General features: G+C 33.2%; 1 protein-coding gene across 2 annotated transcripts in view; it reads left to right on the top strand.

Moving 5' to 3' along the window:
- The window catches only part of SLC30A5 (solute carrier family 30 (zinc transporter), member 5), a 63,698-nt gene extending 46,984 nt beyond the window's left edge, over window positions 1-16,714 (top strand). The window contains exons 6-16 of one of the 2 annotated variants that reach the window (XM_012664617.1): window positions 1,210-1,297; window positions 2,475-2,551; window positions 2,784-2,954; window positions 4,292-4,580; window positions 4,768-4,976; window positions 5,569-5,726; window positions 6,576-6,705; window positions 9,617-9,818; window positions 10,940-11,166; window positions 14,057-14,185; window positions 15,084-16,714. In XM_012664617.1, coding sequence (XP_012520071.1) covers window positions 1,210-1,297; window positions 2,475-2,551; window positions 2,784-2,954; window positions 4,292-4,580; window positions 4,768-4,976; window positions 5,569-5,726; window positions 6,576-6,705; window positions 9,617-9,818; window positions 10,940-11,166; window positions 14,057-14,185; window positions 15,084-15,254 — 1,851 coding nt within the window. In that variant the 3' untranslated portion in view covers window positions 15,255-16,714. The remainder of the gene's footprint in view (window positions 1-1,209; window positions 1,298-2,474; window positions 2,552-2,783; window positions 2,955-4,291; window positions 4,581-4,767; window positions 4,977-5,568; window positions 5,727-6,575; window positions 6,706-9,616; window positions 9,819-10,939; window positions 11,167-14,056; window positions 14,186-15,083) is intronic. The other variant, XM_012664618.1, reaches the window with a different exon arrangement.
- The last annotated feature ends 4,097 nt before the right edge of the window (window positions 16,715-20,811 follow it).

Raw genomic sequence — 20,811 nt, 5'->3', positions numbered from 1 at the left:
TTTTTTTTTTTTTCCTTAATTATGACTCTAAGCATTATGAAATTCTCATTTGCCCTCTTCGTTAACAAAAGATTAAATTATACTTTCCAGATTTGATGTTGCCATATCCTAACTCAATGAAAACTTAAGAAATTTCAAATTATATTTTTTATGTGTACTATACTATCTTTTGTCATAATACCCACCACACTAACAGAGAATTTATCCAGTGCAGTGGTAAACATGTAATGAATATAATAGTATCCTCACTTTTCATTGTAAACTTTTACTTAATAGAAGTATTATGTGATACTTCCATTATAAGTATATATGATACACTTATGTAGTAACATGTGTTATATATTAAGAGCATATGTATTATACAAGGTTATATCTGTAAATTTTTAACTATAGAATGTAACACTATTTATTTATTTTTTCTTCCTTATTCCATATACTTTGCAGTTTAAATAATGCTATTTAGATTGCCTTTTTTTTGAGATGGGGTCTCACTATGTTGCCCAAGCTGGTCTCAAGCTCCTGGGCTCAAGCAATCCTCCTGCCTCAGTTTCCTAAGTAGCTGGGATTACAGGTGCAAACCACCACACCTAGTTTAGATTGCTTTTATACCTAACATTCTGAAATGTTTACATAAATTAGGCTAATATGTCCTTTCTATAATTTTCTTTTGTCAAATCCTTTCCCTGGAATGAGAACATAATTTTATTTATTTATTTTTAATATTAGTGTTAGGGATAGGGTCTGACTGCTAATTTTCTTGATTCTTTTTCCCTAGAGAAGTAGTAACTAGAATATTCTGTATCTCTTGCATGTTATAAAGTGAAATAAATTCCTACTAATTATCCTTCAGCTACTTTAGCTTGGGCTTTTCAAACAGAAGTAAAGTAAGATTTATGAAGGTTAATTCTATAAACAGTAATAGTTTGTTCATAGTAACATGCCTAGCCATGCTAGCAAGGAGATAACTGAAGTTGTCAACATTATGTGTCTTAAATGCCCTTAAAATATTCTGCAGAATTTGTTAGATCTCTTTACTTTTATATCTTTCTGTTAATACTGTAAATGTATATAAGGGCTTTAATGTCAGATGTTATTTTTCTTTAAGTATTTATTTGGAAAAAAGTGCTTTTCTTTAATATTTGTATAGTTATCATCTTAAAAATCAACTCTTGAAAAAGTCATCCTTAGTACTGTTTTCTTTATTTTCAGACAAGGGGGGCTGCTTTTTTCATTATTGCTGTGATCTGTTTATTGCTTTTCGACAATGATGATCTCATGGCTAAAATGGCTGAACACCGTATCCTTTTGCAATAGATGGGATATTTATTTAAAGTCTTACAGAAAAATAGAAGACTGCCAGAATGGAAAAATAAGGAGTAAATGAATTAAACTGATCAGCGATGAATAAAACCTTCATAGATTAATGTAGATGTTCTAAATCAGTATTCAAATAATGAACAAATTAATTCTAAGTTAAATATTTTATAGCATCTCAATATCTTCTACGGTACCCTAAGTTTTCAGAAATTTAAGAACATTGAAAGAATATTTTAGAGTGGTCTGGTGTTTAAAAAAAATAGATGATTTACCTCTCAACCTAATCTCTTTGCTACCTTATAATTTACAATTTAAATGTTTCTAAATGCAGAACCTTTGGCATCTTCTTGCCTGAAAGAAAAAATTCAGTTTCTCTTACCTGTTATTTATCCTCTTGCTCCAAATTATTTCTACTTCAGCCTCCACTCTTCCCTTGTGTAAACCCAACTTTCTAGTCAAATATGACTACTCATTTTACTCTACGGACGAGCTTTGTTCTCTCCTATTCACACACCTTTACCCATTCTATTCAGCAGAACTCAGAGCACCAGTTTTGATTCTTCTAGATACTGATACTCACTGCCCTAAAACTTATTAGTACTTTGTTACAATGAGAGAGGAGCATGATTTTGAAAAAGCTCAGAGTTGCTTGTGATACAACCTTTATTCCCCACTCCCCACCCCTTTTGCTTGCTACTTCCTTTCCTGAGGCTTATATGGTCAGTGACCTAAAAGACAAATTTAGGACTGATTTTACATGTTACTAAAAAAGGGCAACCTCACTTTCACTGAACAGGAATGATCCAAGGAGATTCCTTGCTTTTGTCCCTTTGTACTACTTACAGTATGTATGCATATGTCTTTTGGAAGTTAACTACTGAAATGTAGCAACTTTATCTTAAGCACTATTATAATTGTTTTAGAGAAAATAATTGAAATATAGGCATTCCAATTTGTAAATGAGGTCCTGGAATTAAATGTTATATTGTTTTGTTTTGCTTTGTTTTTAAGGGAAACATGTTATTGAGGGTAGTCAGGTTTGGGGCCCCCAGACCAGTGTATACTCAACCCAAAATAATGCAGCTAAAATTTCAGGAGAACTTCAGGTTTCAAGGAGATAATTTTTGGAATTTTTACCTTTACTCCAACTCACTTAGCTGAAGGACATCATGACAGTGCTCTAACTCACATGCTTTACACAGCCATTGCCTTCTTAGGTGTGGCAGATCACAAGGTATGTTCTTTTCTTTGTTGCTAAGGGAATGAAAAGATTCTGAAAAGTTATAGGAACTCTAACTATAAAAGTACATTTGAAGTAGGTTATCAGTAATTTACAGTATTGCCTGCCATTTAATAGTTAAGTGAGGATATGGAAAAAACATACTAGTTCTGCTTCTTCAAATATCACATATTTGAGTGTTGCACTATATGTGTTTCTAATGAGACTTACCTAATTTTACTTACAGGGTGGAGTATTGTTACTAGTACTGGCTTTGTGTTGTAAAGTTGGTTTTCATACAGCTTCCAGAAAGCTCTCTATAGATGTTGGTGGAGCCAAACGTCTTCAAGCTTTATCCCATCTTGTTTCTGCTCTTCTCTTATGCCCATGGGTCATTGTTCTTTCTGTGACAACTGAGGTAAGAGCAAGAATTTACTGGTAGAACTAAAATGAATTCCTGTTATTTAAAATTTTAGTTTAGTATTTTAGTTTGGTATTGTATTTTATTTTAATTTGAGGTTGAAAATGGCTTTTAAAATATCTTTGCTTTTTCTCTGTAGTTTTTAAAACAATATTTTGGAGTTAATTTTATTGTTTATAAAACATAATAAATCGCTGGGCGTGGTGGCTCATGCCTGTAATCCTGTAATCCTAGCACTCTGGGAGGCCGAGGCAGGCGGATTGTTTGACCTCAGGAGTTCGTGACCAGCCTGAGCAAGAGCAAGACCCCGTCTCTACTAAAAATTGAAAGAAATTAGCTAGACAACTAAAAATATATATACATAAAAAAATTAGCCGGGCATGGTGGCGTATGCCTGTAGTCCCGGCTACTTGGGAGGGTGAAGCAGAAGGATTGCTTGAGCCTGGGAGTTTGAAGTTGCTGTGAGCTAGGCTGATGCCACGGCACTCTAACCCAGGCAACAGAACAAGACTCTGTCTCAAAAAAAAAAAAAAATAAAACATACAAATCAAATACTATTACATTTACATATTCCTCACATCCCAAAGGAATCACGTTGAAGAAACAACAATTAAAAACTACATGTTATGCTTAAGCATTGTGGGTCACTTAGTATTTATCAAATTATTAATAATCCCTTTTTGGTTTGGTTTGGTTTTTTGAGACAGAGTCTTGCTCTGTCATCCAAAGGAAACAGTTGAAGAAACAACAATTAAAAACTACATGTTAGGCCTAAGGATTGTGGGTCACTTAGTATTTATCAAATTATTAAACAATAATCCTTTTTTGGTTTTGTTTTGTTTTTCGAGATAGGGTCTTGCTCTGTCGTTCAGACTGTAGTGCAGTGAGTAGCACAAACATAGCTCACTGAAGCCTCGAACTCCTGGGGTCAAGTGATTCTCCCATCCTAGCCTCCTCAGTAGCTGGGACTACAGGTGTACACCACCATGCCAGGCTAATTTTTTTTTTTTTCCAGTTTTTTGTAGAGATGGGGTCTCACTGGGTTGCCAAGGCTGGTCTCAAACTCCTGGCCTCAAGCAATCCTCCTACCTCAGCCTCCCAAAGTGCTGGGATTATAGGTGTGACCTACCATGACTGGCCAATGCTTTTTGTTTTTTAATCCTTTGGAGAATACTGGAGAGAAGTGCCAATATCTTGTAGCTCTTAAGTCTTGGTATGAAACATATTGAATCATGAGAATATCTGCTTATACATAAGATTAACAGAAGCATCTTGTGAGATATGAACTTTATACCCATATAGTCTTGACTTTTTTTTTTTTTTTTAATTTCTAGAGTAAAGTCGAGTCTTGGTTTTCTCTCATTATGCCTTTTACAACGGTTATCTTTTTTGTCATGATCTTGGATTTCTATGTGGATTCCATTTGTTCAGTCAAAATGGAAGTTTCCAAGTGTGCTCGCTATGGATCCTTTCCCATTTTTATTAGTGCTCTCCTTTTTGGAAATTTTTGGACACATCCAATAACAGACCAGCTTCGGGCTATGAACAAAGCAGCACACCAGGAGAGCACTGAACATGTCCTATCTGGAGGAGTGGTAGTGAGTGCGGTATTCTTCATTTTATGTAAGCATGTTCTTCCTTGTTTTTATTTTAACAAATTTCTCTCTATGGATTCCGATGATCAAATCTTTTATTTAATTTGGGACATTCTCCAGTGTTTGCATTTAGTGCTGACAGTTACCTTGTTGGTTTTTGATAGCTTAAACTTTTAAACCTTTTGTAATATCCTTTTTTTTTTTTCTTTTTGCAGCTGCCAACATCTTATCATCTCCCTCTAAGAGAGGACAGAAAGGTACCCTTATTGGATATTCTCCTGAAGGAACACCTCTTTATAACTTCATGGGTGATGCTTTCCAGCATAGCTCTCAATCAATCCCTAGGTTTATTAAGGAATCACTAAAACAAATTCTCGAGGAAAGTGACTCTAGGCAGATCTTTTACTTCTTGTGCTTGAATCTGGTAAGATTTTTAAATATTAGTGGCATATCTTAAAAGCTTAGTATTTTAATTTTAACAGTTCTGGTATAATTTTAGTAATTCCCAAATTTATGATAATTAGAAATGGGCTAAAATTTACATTTTCTCTAAATACTAACAGAATTACAGGATCATATTCGGACTACTTGTGTAAAGTTTTTGAGGCATTTAGAAGTGTTCATTTAGTATGCTCTTTCAAATGAGTAAATACAGTGGTATTTAAGGAGTTTTATCTACTCCTTATAGGATTTCACTACAGACCACTGATTGCTAACACTTTATAGCCTTGTTTATTATTTTTTACAGATGTAAAAATAAAGAACTGTCCTTTTAAATAGTTTATAAAATAAATATATCTGATTTATCTTAGTTTCTTACAAAATTTATATGAAATGAGGTTTCTGGTATAAGTACCAGAAATACCACTAAATACCTAAAGAGGCAAAGTTATAGCAGATGTTCAATTAAGGTTTGTGTAATTAAAGATTAAAATCATCATGATTGAACTCTGATAAATCTCTATTGAAACATATTTCCCAACATACTCCTCCCTTTTTTTTTTTAATATTTTTAGCTTTTTACCTTTGTGGAATTATTCTATGGTGTGCTGACCAATAGTCTGGGTCTGATCTCAGATGGATTTCACATGCTCTTTGACTGCTCTGCTTTGGTTATGGGACTTTTTGCTGCTCTGATGAGTAGATGGAAAGCCACTCGGATTTTCTCTTATGGGTAGGTACACTATCAAGGTGATAAAGCATAATAAAAAAATATGAAGTGCAAATTCCATTTTAGGAAATAAAATTGTATTACTTTTAATACAAATAGTTTTCAGATCTTCATTTTTCCTTAATTTGAAGAAGATAAGGGGATATGAACCAAGTGTTTGATAAGTATTGAATGGCAGTAAATTCAAGATTATACTCCCTGACAAATCCTCTTTTTAGTCAGGGGGCAAAATTCAGTTAAAATCTTGAGTTCTTTGCTCAACATGTTTCTTTGAGGCAATGGAATGTCCATGGTCATTCACATCTTTGCTGTTAGAAAGAGTATTCAAAATTTGAAGTGGCTATACATGAAAATATCCTTCCATTAAGCAAATAATTCATTTCAGCAAATACTAGAATCCCTTTTTGTGAGACATTTTGATAACATGTACTCTAAATTAATAAATTCAGCTCTTACTCTCAACTGTTTATATTTTGAAAGATGGATGAGCCAAAAATATTAAAGATTTTGGTACAAAGCAGAATCTGTGTGCCATGACAGAGATAGAGCGCATCAAGTGTTTAAAGCAGGGAGAAATATTAATATTAATAACTCCTTGCTAGAAAATTAGGAAAAGCTTTGTGTAAGAGGAACACTAAAGGACTTTGATGAATATATAAAATTTTAACAAGGAGTTATATGTACAGAAAGACCTTCCAGCATTAATATAATATTTAAAATAATGGTAATTTTCTAATGTTATTATTTAGTAGTTTTAAAATCTGGACTTGTTTCCTCATTATAAAGTAATAATGTTTATACTTTTAAAATATTTGTCATTTTCCTTTTCTAAAAAGTATTCTATGTTTTTAGGTATGGCCGAATAGAAATTCTCTCTGGATTTATTAATGGACTTTTTTTAATAGTAATAGCTTTTTTTGTGTTTATGGAGTCAGTGGCTAGATTGATTGATCCTCCAGAATTAGACACACACATGTTAACGGTAAGTCTTTTTATTTTTTTATTTGAATTTCTACTCATAAAGTTTTTTCCATGTCAAAGTTTAACTATAGTTATTGATAGGGGAAGGTTTTATTTTTTACTTAAATCAACACATTAATAACTTCCTATCTTGCTATTTACATATACTGTTGACTCTTAGAAATCAATCAGTCTGGCTGGGCGTGGTGGCTCCCGCTTATAATCCTAACACTTTGGGAGGCTGAGGCAGAAGGATTACTTGAGGCCAGGAGTTCAAGACCAGCCTGGCAACATAGTGAGACCCTGTCTCTACAAAAATGAAATATTTGGAAGTAGGGTCATTACAAATGTAATTAGTTAAGATGAAGCCAGGCCCAGCGGTACACATCTGTAGTCTCAGCTACTCGGGAGGCTGAGGCAGGAAAATCGCTTGAGCCCAGGAGTTTAAGGCTGTAGTGTGTTATAAACCCACCTGTGAATAGCCACTGCACTCCAGCCTGGGCAACATAAAAGAGATCCTGTCTCTAAAAAAATATAAAAAATAAATGTGCAGGATGTGGTGGCATACACTTGTAATCCCAGCACTTTGAGAGGCCGAGGCAGGAGCATCCCTTGAGGCCAAGAATTTTAGACTATCCTGGGCAACATAGGGAGACCCTGTCCCTATAAAAAGTTTTTAAAAATCAGCCAGGCATGGTGGCACGGCCTGTAGTCCCAACTACTTGGAAGGCTGAGGTGGGAGGATCACTTGAGCTCAGGTGTCTGAGACTGCAGTGAGCTATGATCTCAACACTGCTCTCCAGCCTGGGCAACAGAATGAGACTCTGTTTTTTGTTTTTAAAAAAAGAAAAAGAAATCAAAGAATCCTTTTTCTCTAATATTTTAATAGTCAAAATATTAGATGACATTGTAAAATATACAGGTTATTAAATGGTTTTGTTTAAAGATGTGTTTTTAAATACTTGAGTAAATGTGCACAATGTTAGAGAGAAAATCAGAAAAAAAATATAATTTTAAAGGCTTCACTCTATATATTCTATTATTACTATAAGAACTTTTAATGTGCTCCCTATACCACCAAAATTTACATGTGCTATTCCTTGTAGTTGTTAATGTCCTTGCCTCACTTCTGCCCTTAAGCCTCCTTCAAGATTTTGCTTGTATGTCTCCTCTGGTGGAATATTTTCCCTTCATCCCTCTCTTCCTTCTTCAGAGTTTGTTAGATACCCCTTCTCTATATTCCGATTATATTTTGTGCATTCTTTTAGCAACACCGAGTTGCAGTTGTTTAATTTGTCATTCTTCCACAATTAAGATAGAAGTATCTTCAGGACCTGAATTGTGTATCAGTAACTCATAAATTCTAGCACCTGACTTGTAGGCAATCAGCAATTAATTGTTGAATGACTAAAAGCAGTTCTGAGTCTTACTGGTGGGAACATACACTAGTAAAATGTTTTTGAGGTACAGTTTGGAAATATACCCTAGATTTTTAAATGCTCATATCCTTTGACCTTTAATATTTATCATATATAAACATTCACACAAGTGTATATAAGTACATGATTCATCATACTATTGTTTATAAAAGTGGAAAAAATGGAGATAATCCAGTGTCCCCCAGTGAAAGAAATAATTAAATAAATTTGTTATAATAGAATACCATACAGCTATTAAAAAGAATGAAGTATTCCTTCTCCACTCCCACTGCTCCACTTGACCAGCCTTTAAAAAAAAAAAAAAAGAACGAGGTACATCTATATATACAGTTAGAATATATAATAGAATACTATAAAATGAAAAACAAATTGCAAAATAGTATTAGAATATGATTGTAGTAGTGGTTTTAAAAGGTATATGTGTATGTATGTTAATAAGGAGTTTATTCTTTGGAGTATTGTGGCACCATTAAATCAAGATAATTTCATTCACTTTATTAAGACAAAAATGGGAGATTACTATTATATATTTGCTTTTTCATTGTACATTTTTTACTTTGGAAAATTTTACTATATTTAAGACACAGTAAGACTGTATTCGGAATTCATACATTAATAAATCATAATCATTGCTATACAAACTGTTCAAATTTACCTAGTAATATAAACAAGATTTAAGGTACAGTGTATACTTACACTAGTAAGCAATACTTTCAAACTCTTTATTTAAATAAACAAAACAAAACTTTGTATCATTTATTTATATATAAGCCATGAATCAAGTATATATCATTCTTTTTGTTTTGTTTTGTTTTTATTTTGTTTTGTTTTGAGACAGAGTCTCACTCTGTCACCCTGGGTAGAATGCAGTGCCATCATCATATATATACAGCTAGAATATATAATAGACTACTATACAGCTATTAAAAAGAATGAGGTATATTTGTATATACTGGCATGAAAAATATTTACAAGATGTACTAGGTGAAAAACAAATTGCAAAATAGTATTTTAATACGATTCTATTAGTGGTTTTACAGCTCACTACAACCTCAAACTCCTGGTATCCTCTTGCATCAGCTTCCCAAGTAGCTGGGACTACAAGGGGACCAACCATGCCTGGCTAATTTTTTTTTTTCTGTTTTCAGTAGAGACGGGGTCTCGCTCTTGCTCAGGCTAGTCTCAAACTGCTGAGCTCCAGCAATCCTCCTGCCTCAGCCTCCCAGTATATATCATTCTTAATCACTTAAACTAGAGTATGTCCAAATTCCTCTACCTATCAGTTTTGTTTGATATTTGAAACTTAAAATGTTTCTTCTAAAATATTCTACAGTTCACATTTTTAAAATTTTGGACTTACTGAACTTAGTGAAGTTTTACTGTACATACTTTCAAAACTGTAAACAGAAAAACATATATAGCTATATAATCACTTTTAAATATGTTTATTTAAAAATTACAAATTTAAAGGTTTTCTTTTCTCCCTTTTGCTAGCCAGTCTCCGTTGGAGGGCTGATAGTAAACCTTATTGGTATCTGTGCCTTTAGCCATGCTCATAGCCATAACCATGGAGCTTCTCAAGGAAGCTGTCACTCATCTGATCACAGCCATTCACACCATATACATGGACACAGTGACCATGGGCATGGTCACAGCCATGGATCCATAGGCGGAGGCATGAATGCTAACATGAGGGGTAAGTTCTTGCCAAATATTATCCTACCTTTCAACTGTGTTCTAAATGGCCACTCCGTGTTTATTTGTATTAATATTGGCCTTCTGGTATGATTTGATTTTTAAAAAGCAATCTGTGCCTAAAAGAAAGGTCTGAAGTCATCTGTTATAGAAAATACTCATGTTTGTATGTATGTAAAATAGAATATTCAGCCTTTAAAAAGGAGGAAATTCTGTAATATGTAACAACATCATTTAACCTGAGGACATTATGTTAAGTGAACTAATAAGCCAGTCACAGAAAGACAAATACTGCTTGATTTCATTTATATGGGATGAAATTCATAGAATCAAAGAGTAGAGTAACAGTGCTAGAAGGAGGGAGAAATGGAGCTTATTAATCCATAGGCATAAAGTTTTAATTAAGATAAATAAGTTCTAGAGAGTTGTTGTAAAACATTATACCTATAGTCAGCAATAGTATATTATACACTTAAAAATTTGTTAAGAGTATAGTTCTCATGTTAATTGTTCTTACCACATTAAAATAAAAATGTTTTAAATGAAAATACATTTGTTCATAAATGTCAGTTGTTAAATTATTGTAATTATAGAGTCCTTTTCATTTTTAAATTTTTTTAATTTTATTTTTAAAATCTTCAAAATCTCAATATAGGGTCCTTTTCATAGTGACTGTTGAATAAATATTAGTTGCAAGGGAAACACTGAAAGTGTATCACTATGAACCTTCAAGGAAGTATCTTTTCCTTTTTTGGAATTTTTATTGCACTATGAAAAATATGGGGGAAGTATTATGTTGAATTGTTTATCCTGATTATTTAATATAAGCAATTTGGGTAATGTCAAAACTTGACTCAAGCATGATTAGGAAGCCTTTGCAGACAAAGTAACTGCACCACCATAAAACTCACCACACTGTCATAGGTGCCCATGTTTTTATCTTTTTACCACTGTACTCTGAACTCCTTGAAAGCAGTGACCATGTTTTAGACATTTTCAAGTACCTAGCCACTAACAAAGTGTGTAGTGTATAGTAGGTACCCAATAATACTGACAGAATGGATAAAAAAACTAAATTAGATGTTCCTTAATTTTTAATGTTTTTATATATTTTATTTGTAGGTGTATTTCTACATGTTTTGGCAGACACACTTGGCAGCATTGGTGTGATTGTATCCACAATTCTTATAGAACAGTTTGGATGGTTCATTGCTGATCCCCTCTGTTCTCTTTTTATTGCTATATTAATATTTCTCAGTGTTGTCCCACTGATTAAAGATGCCTGTCAGGTTCTGCTTCTGAGACTACCATCAGAATATGAAAAAGAACTACATATTGCTTTAGAAAAGGTACTGTATGTAATTTCTTCAGTATTTTTTTCCTTTTAAAATAGTATTAAAATTGAATAAGTCTCTGGAGCAAGTATTACCAATAAAAAAAAAAAAAAAAAAGAAATTGAATAAGTTGACCTAACAAGAAATGTATAAGATATGAATAAAAAATATACAGTTTTTCTTAAAGGATATAAAACAGGGACTGAATAGATGGAGAGAGACATTTTCTTAGATGAGAGGACTGTATCATAAAGATGTTGATTTTCTTTTATTTAAATCTCAATTCAGCCAGGCTCAGTGGCTCATGCCAGTAATACTAGCACTTTGGGAGGCCAAGCAGGAGGATTGCTTGAGGTCAGGGGTTCAAAACCAGGCTGAGCAAGAGTGAGACCCCCATCTCTACAAAAAAATAGAAAAATTAGCTGGGTATGGTGGTGCACGCCTATAGTCCCAGCCACTCAGGAGGCTGAGGCAAGAGGATTGCTTAATCCCAGGAGTTTGATGTTGCAATGAGCTATGGTGATACCACTGCACTCTAGCCCAGGTGAAAGAGCGAGACCCTGTCTCAAAAACAAAAACAAAAAAAATCTCTGTTTTTGTTTTGGGGGGGTCATAGATAATCCAATATTATTTGAAACTTATTTGGAAGAGTAGTGCTTGAGGAATAATCAAGAAAACATACATAAATTTACAGAATTAATTAATAGAATCCTATTTTGCAATCATAAAGTTACAGAATTAACTTATAAAACTAATAGTAGTTTGGTCCTTGCATAGGAATAAACACATAAATCAATTTTTTAAAAAATAATAGGTTGTCCAGAAACAGACCCAGGAATTCATGGAATTCAGTATATAGCAAAGATGGCATTTCAGATCAGTGGGGAAAAATGATTAATTGACCTAATTAACCAACTTTGGGTTAATTATATCACCACTTGGTGTAAAAGAAAAGCTATAATATCTCTATACCATACCATAACATATAAAAATACATTTCCAAAAGCCAGGCATGGTGGGAGGTGCTTATAGTCCCAGCCCAGCTACTGAGGAGGCTGAGAAGGGAGGATCACTAGAGCCAAGAGTTCAAGTCCAGCCTGGGCAATATAGCAAGACTCCATCTCTAAAAAAAAAAATACATTTCCAGTGGATTAAATACATAAATGACAAAAATTATAAAATGCTTTCATAATCACAGAGGTAGGGATAGCCTTTTTTTTTTTGAGACAGAGTCTCACTCTTTTTGCCCAGGCTAGAGTGCTGTGGCGTCAGCCTAGCTCACAGCAGGGATAGGCTTTTTAATATACTTGAAGTGGAACCAGAAACGAAAAAGGGAAGAAAAATAATCTACAGATATTACCAATTGAAAATTGCCAGTTCGTAAAAGATTTCAACAACAAATATAAAATACAAAAACCAGGAGAAAATATTTGTAACACATATAAACAGGGTAAGGCTTACTATCCATAATCTTTTAAATCAAGAAAAAGACAATCTTGTAGAAAAATAGAATGAGAATAGAAAAAGGCAATTCCTAGAAAAAACAAATATAAAATAGAATATATTTCACCCTGTAGTTTGCCATATCATACTAAAGTAATTGGGATCTGCTGATAAAAAGTTGACATCTTGAATATTTAAGCAATAGCATCTTACTTAACCCATTGTTTCCATAAATAAAATTAGCAATGTTTTCTCACCTTCTCATAATTAGTGAAAACTACATTCTACTTTTTAAAAAGTGTTTTTTATTCCAAAAATAACATATATCCATTATAGTAATCTTCAAAATACAGAAAAATACAAAAAAGAAAAAAAAAACATATAATTTTACCACCTGGAAACACTTTCACAAGTTGTTTTTCTATATAAAAATGTTTTGAAAATAAAAGTGGCTAAAAAACACTTTTATACTGTTTTTTTTTTGTATTTTTTTTCTAGGCTAACCTTTAATGCAACTTTTATACTGTTTTATAAATTATGTCACATTGATAAATATTCTAATACTTTTTTTTTTTTTTTTTAATTTTTATTTTTGAGACAGAGTCTCACTCTGTTGCCCAGGCCAGAGTGCCATGGCATCAGCCTAGCTCACAGCAACCTCAAACTCCTGGGCTCAAGTGATCCTCCTGCGTCAGCCTCCCAAGTAGCTGGGACTACAGGCATGCGCCACCATGCCCGGCTAATTTTTTCTATATATTTTTAGTTGTCCAGCTAATTTCTTTCTATTTTTTTTAGTAGAGACGGGGTCTTGCTCTTGCTCAAGCTGGTCTCCAACTCCTGAGCTCAAACGATCCGCCCGCCTCGGCCTCCCAGAGTGCTAGGATTACAGGCGTGAGCCACTGCGCCCGGCTTCTGATACATTTTTAATGACAGCATAGTATTACATTGTATGGGTAGTCAGTAATTTATTTAACCAATCCTCTCATTGAACATTGAGGGTATCTTTTGAATGTGTTACCTCTATATAACAAATAATGTTTATATGTATGTATCAGTGTAAAGGAAACCATGTATTTCATTGGCTATTGGATATGTCCAGGTAATGTTAAGAATAGGCAAAGTTGTATTATATCAGTGAAAATAGGGGCATGAATGTTCACAAAAGCCAAATTTGGGTATAAAGACCCTATAACTCTCATTTGCCTTCCTATTCAGAGCTACCTTCCTGGCATCACTCATGGGCCAGAATATTTTAGGCACCTTTTACTTCAAACTAGTGCCTTTCCTATTCCTTCCTACTTCTGGCCTCTGCTCATTATTTTATTTTATTTTTTTTCTTTTTTAAATCAGCTAAATAGTGATTCCTGGACCAAGGAATCTGTGTTTACTTTCTATCAGAAAGTATTTCCATTAAGTTAAGTAAATTAGACCATTTATATCACCTCTTCTTTTTATTTGTCAGATACAGAAAATTGAAGGATTAATATCATACCGAGACCCTCATTTTTGGCGTCATTCTGCCAGTGTTGTGGCAGGAACAATTCATATACAAGTGACATCCGATGTGTTGGAACAAAGAATAGTACAGCAGGTAATAATCTTTTTGTTTTTAAAGTAACTTTGCTGAGACAATTCATGAATAAAATTGCACAGATCATAAGTTATATGGCTCAGTAGTCATATACTATTCAAAAGTATCAATCTTTGAGCTGTCCCAGGGTAATATAACTTACTTTTTACATCTAGATTTGTTTTCTATCCTAAAATAAAGTCACGTTTCCATATTTAGAGGACAAGCTTAAGTTAGTATAAAAAAATTCATTTATGGTCCATCTTGGTACCCAGTAAATTATGAGTTACTATAAATATATCCCTAAATTAATAATAATAATAAAGTTGGCAGTGTATATGCTATGTTTGGAGATAGGAATCAAAACAGTTCCTTTACTTGCAGATGGTGATTTGAGAAAAATGAATGAATGAATAAATAAATAAAAACAGTTCTTAAAGCCCTATTCCAGGTAAACCAAATTGGAAACAATAGCTGTTTTCCTTTTCTACTGTGAATGTCAAGTCAGTAATTTACTGACCTTCTAAAACATTCTAATATTTTGATGAACTAAATAATAAACATTACTTTGAGGATTTATCTTGGGCTATCTATAACCATAAAAAATATGATACAGGTTCAATATCCAAAATGCTTGGGACCAGAAGGGTTTTAAATTTCAAATTTTTTTTCAGATTTTGTAATATTTGCATCATACTTACCAGTTCAGCGTCCCTAATCCGGAAATCCAAAATGCTCCAATGAGCATTTCCTTTGAGTGTCATGTTGGCACTCAAAAAGTTTCAGATTTTGGAGCATATTAGATTTCAGATTTTCAAATTAGGGATACTCAGCCTGTATCAGTTATTTATGACATATTAATACATGTATACTACATGCATTATTTAAATGTTTTAAAATATCTGGATTTTTATAACAGGTTACAGGAATACTTAAAGATGCTGGAGTAAACAATTTAACAATTCAAGTGGAAAAAGAGGCATACTTTCAACATATGTCTGGACTAAGTACTGGATTTCATGATGTTCTGGCTATGACAAAACAAATGGAGTCTATGAAATATTGCAAAGATGGTACTTACATCATGTGAGATAACTCAAGAATTACCCCTGGGGTACAAACAATGACAATTGAAGAACTCAGTATTTGTAGTATTGCCAGAAGGATGAAAATTGCACATAATTGTACAGGAACTTTTCAAGCTCTCTACGATCGGATCAAGGAATCTTTCTTAAAGGAAATTTAAATACAGAATGAAGTATTAATTATACAAGTAAAATAATTATTGTTCGGATTATGTGTATAAAGGAATCTTAAAGTTTGAGTGAACGTAAGGTATCACATCATCTTCAAAAATGGAGACATAATGATGGATTCCAGTGAAGACCAAAATTATTTCTGTTTGTTTACTTTCTACCAGAAAGCATCTTCATTGTAAATATGTATTTACATGTTTATTACAAAGACCTAAACGAGAAATTTTTAGTCGATTTTTTGCATAGCCTAAGGATAAAATAGGAATAAAAGTTCTATATTTATGGATTTTCTGTATATAAACTGGTTTCTAATTATAACTTAAGTCCATTAAGTAAAATCTGTATTGCCACTTTAAATGTAAACTAAATTATTTGGGAGAAACTTCAACCACTGGTATGAGATGAATGAGAATAGGAAAGTATAACATTACAGTTTTTGATGTATTATGAAAATCAACCACTCTGTAAAATAAATTTTTTTACTTTTGGTAATATTTGCAAGTGAATAATTAATTTAGTAGGGTAAAGAACTCATACTAAATTGTGTCCATGTTATTCATTCACTTGTCATCGTCCTCCAAATTAGAATATTCCATTTCTTATTATACATTTGGCATTCCAAGCTGCTTATCAAGCTGGTATCTAAGCAATGCAGGGCTTCTCATTTTTTCATTTAGCTCCATATGTTGTAGAACAGCCAGTTAAGAGAATCATAAACAATTGTCAACTCAGAGTTAAATTCTCTGCCTATGGATGTCACATTTTTCCTAATTTCTAGAACATATATAAGAAATATCAAAAAGTAGGTAACTATATCAAGGTTTAGTAAGTAAAACTTGTCCATAAACATTTGGACACCATGAAATCAAAATACCATACAACTACTTTCTGTAGTAATACATAATTTATATTTTTTCATTTCCAATTTTGACTGGATATGTAGTCTGAAAAAACTTTATGATGATAGATAGATATGTAATAATATATGCAGTCTTATGAACACCAAAGAATGTTGTCCAAAAGAAACTTTTGAATACCTATCTATTTATAAACATCTGAATATTTTCATTCTTATACTAAGAATTTTGATAAGTAGGTTGAATTTAGTATGGGTACTATTTTCTTATCTATATGATAATAGCAAACATGTATTGTAAATCATATTTTTGTCATGCCAATTTTAATATGCGAGGGGTTTTAGAAATTTGTTGTAAGTTATTTTGATATTTCTTGTCTTTGCACATTTTTTGGTCCAGAATCTTCAATATATTAAAAATTCTGAGTGGTGGGAAAATAACTGCATATTGATGTTTTAATGCAATTTTTATACAGTAAAATTTGTTTTAAGTAGATAGCAAGGTATAATAAATATTATACCAATATTAAAATTGTCATTCCCCTTAGGAGGTATATAAACAGCAAAAAAAAAAAAATTAATGTACTTGTGAGAGAAAGGAAAGGGGCTGAAGGTTAAGGGGTGCAAGTGAAAAGTAGGGAAACTCTAGTATTGAAAACTCCAGGGTACTGTGCTTCAGCTCATAGAAACCACACAACTTGAGGCAAATCAACCTCTCTGGGTATTTTTTTGTGTTATACATAAAATCAGTAAAATCTGCTCAAAACAACTTCACAGAGTTCGGAACAAAAGGAATTATGTTCATACAGATGTGGCAAGGATAAAAGAGAAAAAAGGAAAAAAAAGGAATTATGTATGTGAAAATGAATGGCAAGCTGAAAAGAGCTAAATAAAGTTGAGGAATTTTTATTATTTTAGCCTTCAAAGGTAGCTGTTAATTAATTTTTCTCTTTTTTCTAAAAATTAGTATCCCAAGAGATTAGATGTTTAGTATATAAATAAGTTTCAAATAATACTCAAAACAGAGGCCTGTTTAATAGTCTATTTGCCCTGTTAGTGGCTGTTTATATACCTATTTAAGTTCTTTTTCTTCCCTTTCTCTCTAACTATTGTTTTCCTTTGTTATCAATTTGAGAGCTCGTGATTTACATTTAAAATAAACTTGGTGGGGCCACATCTGTAATCCCAACACTTTGGGAGGCTAAGGTGGGAGGATTGCTTGAGAAGTTTGGGACCAACCTGGGCAATATAGCAAGACCCTGTCTCTAAGGGGGAAAAAAATAAACTTTACATCTTTTATAATATGTATTTATTGCTCCTTTAACATAATAACTGATCAAACTTTAAACTTTTCTGATTTCATCAGAAAAACAATGAAGCTACATAATCAGATTATCTCTAATCAAAGGATTCTGGTTTTACTTTACATTTGGATTATGATTCTCCCCTAAAATGTCTCCTTATTAATGCAGAGATGCATGGTTTTACTATTAATGGTCACACAGTCCAAAGTTCAAAAAAGTCAATGGCACTCTGTAACACAGATACACAGCTCTCCTCTCTAGAAATTATCATTCTTGTCAGTTTTTAGTATGTTTTTCCAGGCATTTTATGCATATATAAGCAATTACATGTATTATTTTTCACATAGAAATTATTCCATAACTGAAACATTAAAAAGCATCCTCATTTTTTAGCTACCTAGTAACCCTATTTTTTCTTTTTTTAGAAAGGCCCATCGCTTCAGTGTATAGTAACCCTAGTGATGAATTTTTTTAGGTTGATTCTAATCTTTTGCTGTTGTAGACAATGCTAACATGAGTAGCCTTGTACAGACATCACTTTGCATATCTGCAAATAAATAGGATAAATTCCTACAAGTGGAATTTCAGGGTCAAAGGGTTTAGAACATTTATAAGTTGAAAAATATTGCTAAATTGCATTCAGTAGGGATTTTAACAGTTTACCTTCCCACCAGCAATGTGAAATATTTTAAAATGGAAATAGGCAAACATTTCTTATGGCCTTAATTGGTAGCAAGTTAAATATGCAGGGAGATTATACATAGATGTTGAGCTGAGTTCACTTATAAAGCCACTAATGTTCATTTCATTTTAGAGTGATTTTCTGGAAAATTTTCTAGTAAATTATATAATTCAATTAAATTAAAATTTTAAATTATCAAACTTTTCTTTCTTGTTCCTTGTGTCCACAACACAATTTCTGACACAGATGCCCAAAGATGGTTATTATATTCTGGGCATATAGAAACATACTGTATTGTTACATATTTTCTGATATTTTTATTGAGGTTGAGATATACTCAATATACAATACACAGATTTTTTTTTTTCTGTTTTAGAGGCAGAGTCTCACTCTGTTGCCCAGGCTACATTACAGTGGCACAATCATGGCTCACTGCCACCTCAAACTCCAGGGCTCAAATGATGCTCCTGTTCCAGCCTCCCAACTAAGTAGCTAGGATTACAAGCACGAACCACCACACCCAGCTAATTTTTTTCTTTTTTGTAGAGGCGGGGTCTTGCTATGTTGCCCTGGCTGGAAAATATACAAATCTTAAGTGCTTAGTTGAGTGAAGTGGTGAGGATATGAAGCAACTGGAACTCACACACTGCTAAAGTTAAACATATATCCACCCTATGACCCAGCATTTTCACTCCTAAGTGTTTACCCAAGATAAACGGAAGCATGTATTTACAAAAAGACTTGTAAAAGAATGAACTTATTCATAATAGCAAAATCTGGAAACGACCCAAATGTCCATCAATAAGAGAATGCCTAAATAAATTGTAGTGTATTCATAATGAAATAGTAGTAAAAAATAAAATTACTGTTACAATACAGAAGAACCTCAAAACATTATATTAAATGAAAGAAGACAGACAAAAGAGTTCATATGGTATGATTTCATTTATATGAAATCCAAGAACAGATAAGACTAATCTATACTGATAGAGCACAGAAAGTGCTTTGTATTAGTTTTCTATTACTGTTCTAACAAATTACCACAAACTTAGTGGCTTGAACAACACAACTATTACTGTTCTGTAGGTCACAAGTCCAATATGGGCCTCAGTAGGCTAAACTCAGGGTATCAGCCAAGTTACATTTCTTCCTGGAGCATCTAGGGGAGAATCTGTTTGTTTGATCATCCAGGTTGTTGGCTGAATTTAGTCCTTATAGACCTGGAACTGCGGTCCCTGTTTCTTCACTGGTCCCAACTCCTAGATGCCACCTGCATTCCTTGGCTTGTGGCCCCCTTCCTCCATCTTCAGAACCAGCAAGAGCAGGTCACCTGCTTCTCACTCTTCAAATCTCTCCTGCCTTTTCTTTCACTGTTACATCTCTCTGACCCACTCTTCTGACTTCCTCTTCTACATTTAAAGACACGTGATTACATTGGGCCCACCCAGGTAATCAAGGATATTCTCCCCATCTCAAAGTCTTCAAAGTTCCTTTGGCCATGTAAGATAACATATGTACAGGTTCCAGGCATTAGGGCATGGATGTCTTTGGAAAATTGTTATTCTACCTGCCTGTTCTCCATGGTTGTCTTATACAGGTAGGGGATTTGTTGGAAAAGGGTAAGGAGGATCTTTTTGGAGTGATGGAAATGTTCTCTATCTTGATCAGGGTGGTGGTTACACAGGTATATACAATTGTCAAGTCTTGAAATATAATTTAACTTGTAAATTTTGCATTTTCTTTTTCAAGTGTTTTATATTTTGCTTGTAATAATTTATTTAGAAGCGACTTTGTGCTAGTACTGTATTAAGCACTGTGCATAATCATCTCATGCATTTTTTTTCTCCTAAGTACTCTGTTAACACATGGTAAGTTTGTTTTAACTGATCAAGTTTGATAATGCAGTATATAGTTTTCCATTGCTGTTGTAACAAATTAGCACAAACTTAGTGGCTTAAACAACACAACTTTACTATCTTACGGTTCTGTAGGTCACAAGTCCAGTATGGGTCTCAGTAGGCTAAATTCAGGGTATCAGCAGAGTTGCATTTCCTCCTGGAGCATCTATAGTATAGTCAACTAGATTCTTTCAGATACATACTGTTCCAATTTATGGCGATTTTCCATTTGAATTTAAAGTCCAACGAGGTTTCTCCCTGCAACAAAGTATAGTACATAGATTTGTCAATATTACTATTCATACAGTTATGAAAGCCTGCTTAAGAAAATAATGCAATATTTTATTTATGGCTTGGAAAACATTAAAAAAAAACTCATTTAAGACTATACTTTCAGAGTATGCTGTCTCTAAAATCAAAAAAAAAGACTGTACTTTCAGGGATGATTTCCATAGTTCGTTACTAGAAAGTCCGTCCCCTAATGGGGCCGGTATGTTTCAAAAGGATCAGGAGAGGAAATTGAGAGTGGAATATAGGGATCAGTTGGAAGGCTTTTGCTGAAGCCGAAGTGAGAGAGAATGGTAATTTGAACTAGGTAACATATTCATTGGCTCTTATTCGTTAAGTTTGCTGTTTAAGGTAAAAAGGATG

This window comes from Propithecus coquereli, unplaced genomic scaffold (genome assembly GCF_000956105.1).
Source record: "Propithecus coquereli isolate 6110/MARCELLA unplaced genomic scaffold, Pcoq_1.0 Scaffold9, whole genome shotgun sequence".
In the NCBI taxonomy this organism is placed as follows: Eukaryota; Metazoa; Chordata; class Mammalia; order Primates; family Indriidae; genus Propithecus; species Propithecus coquereli.
This window is presented reverse-complemented; position numbering and strand designations above follow the sequence as displayed.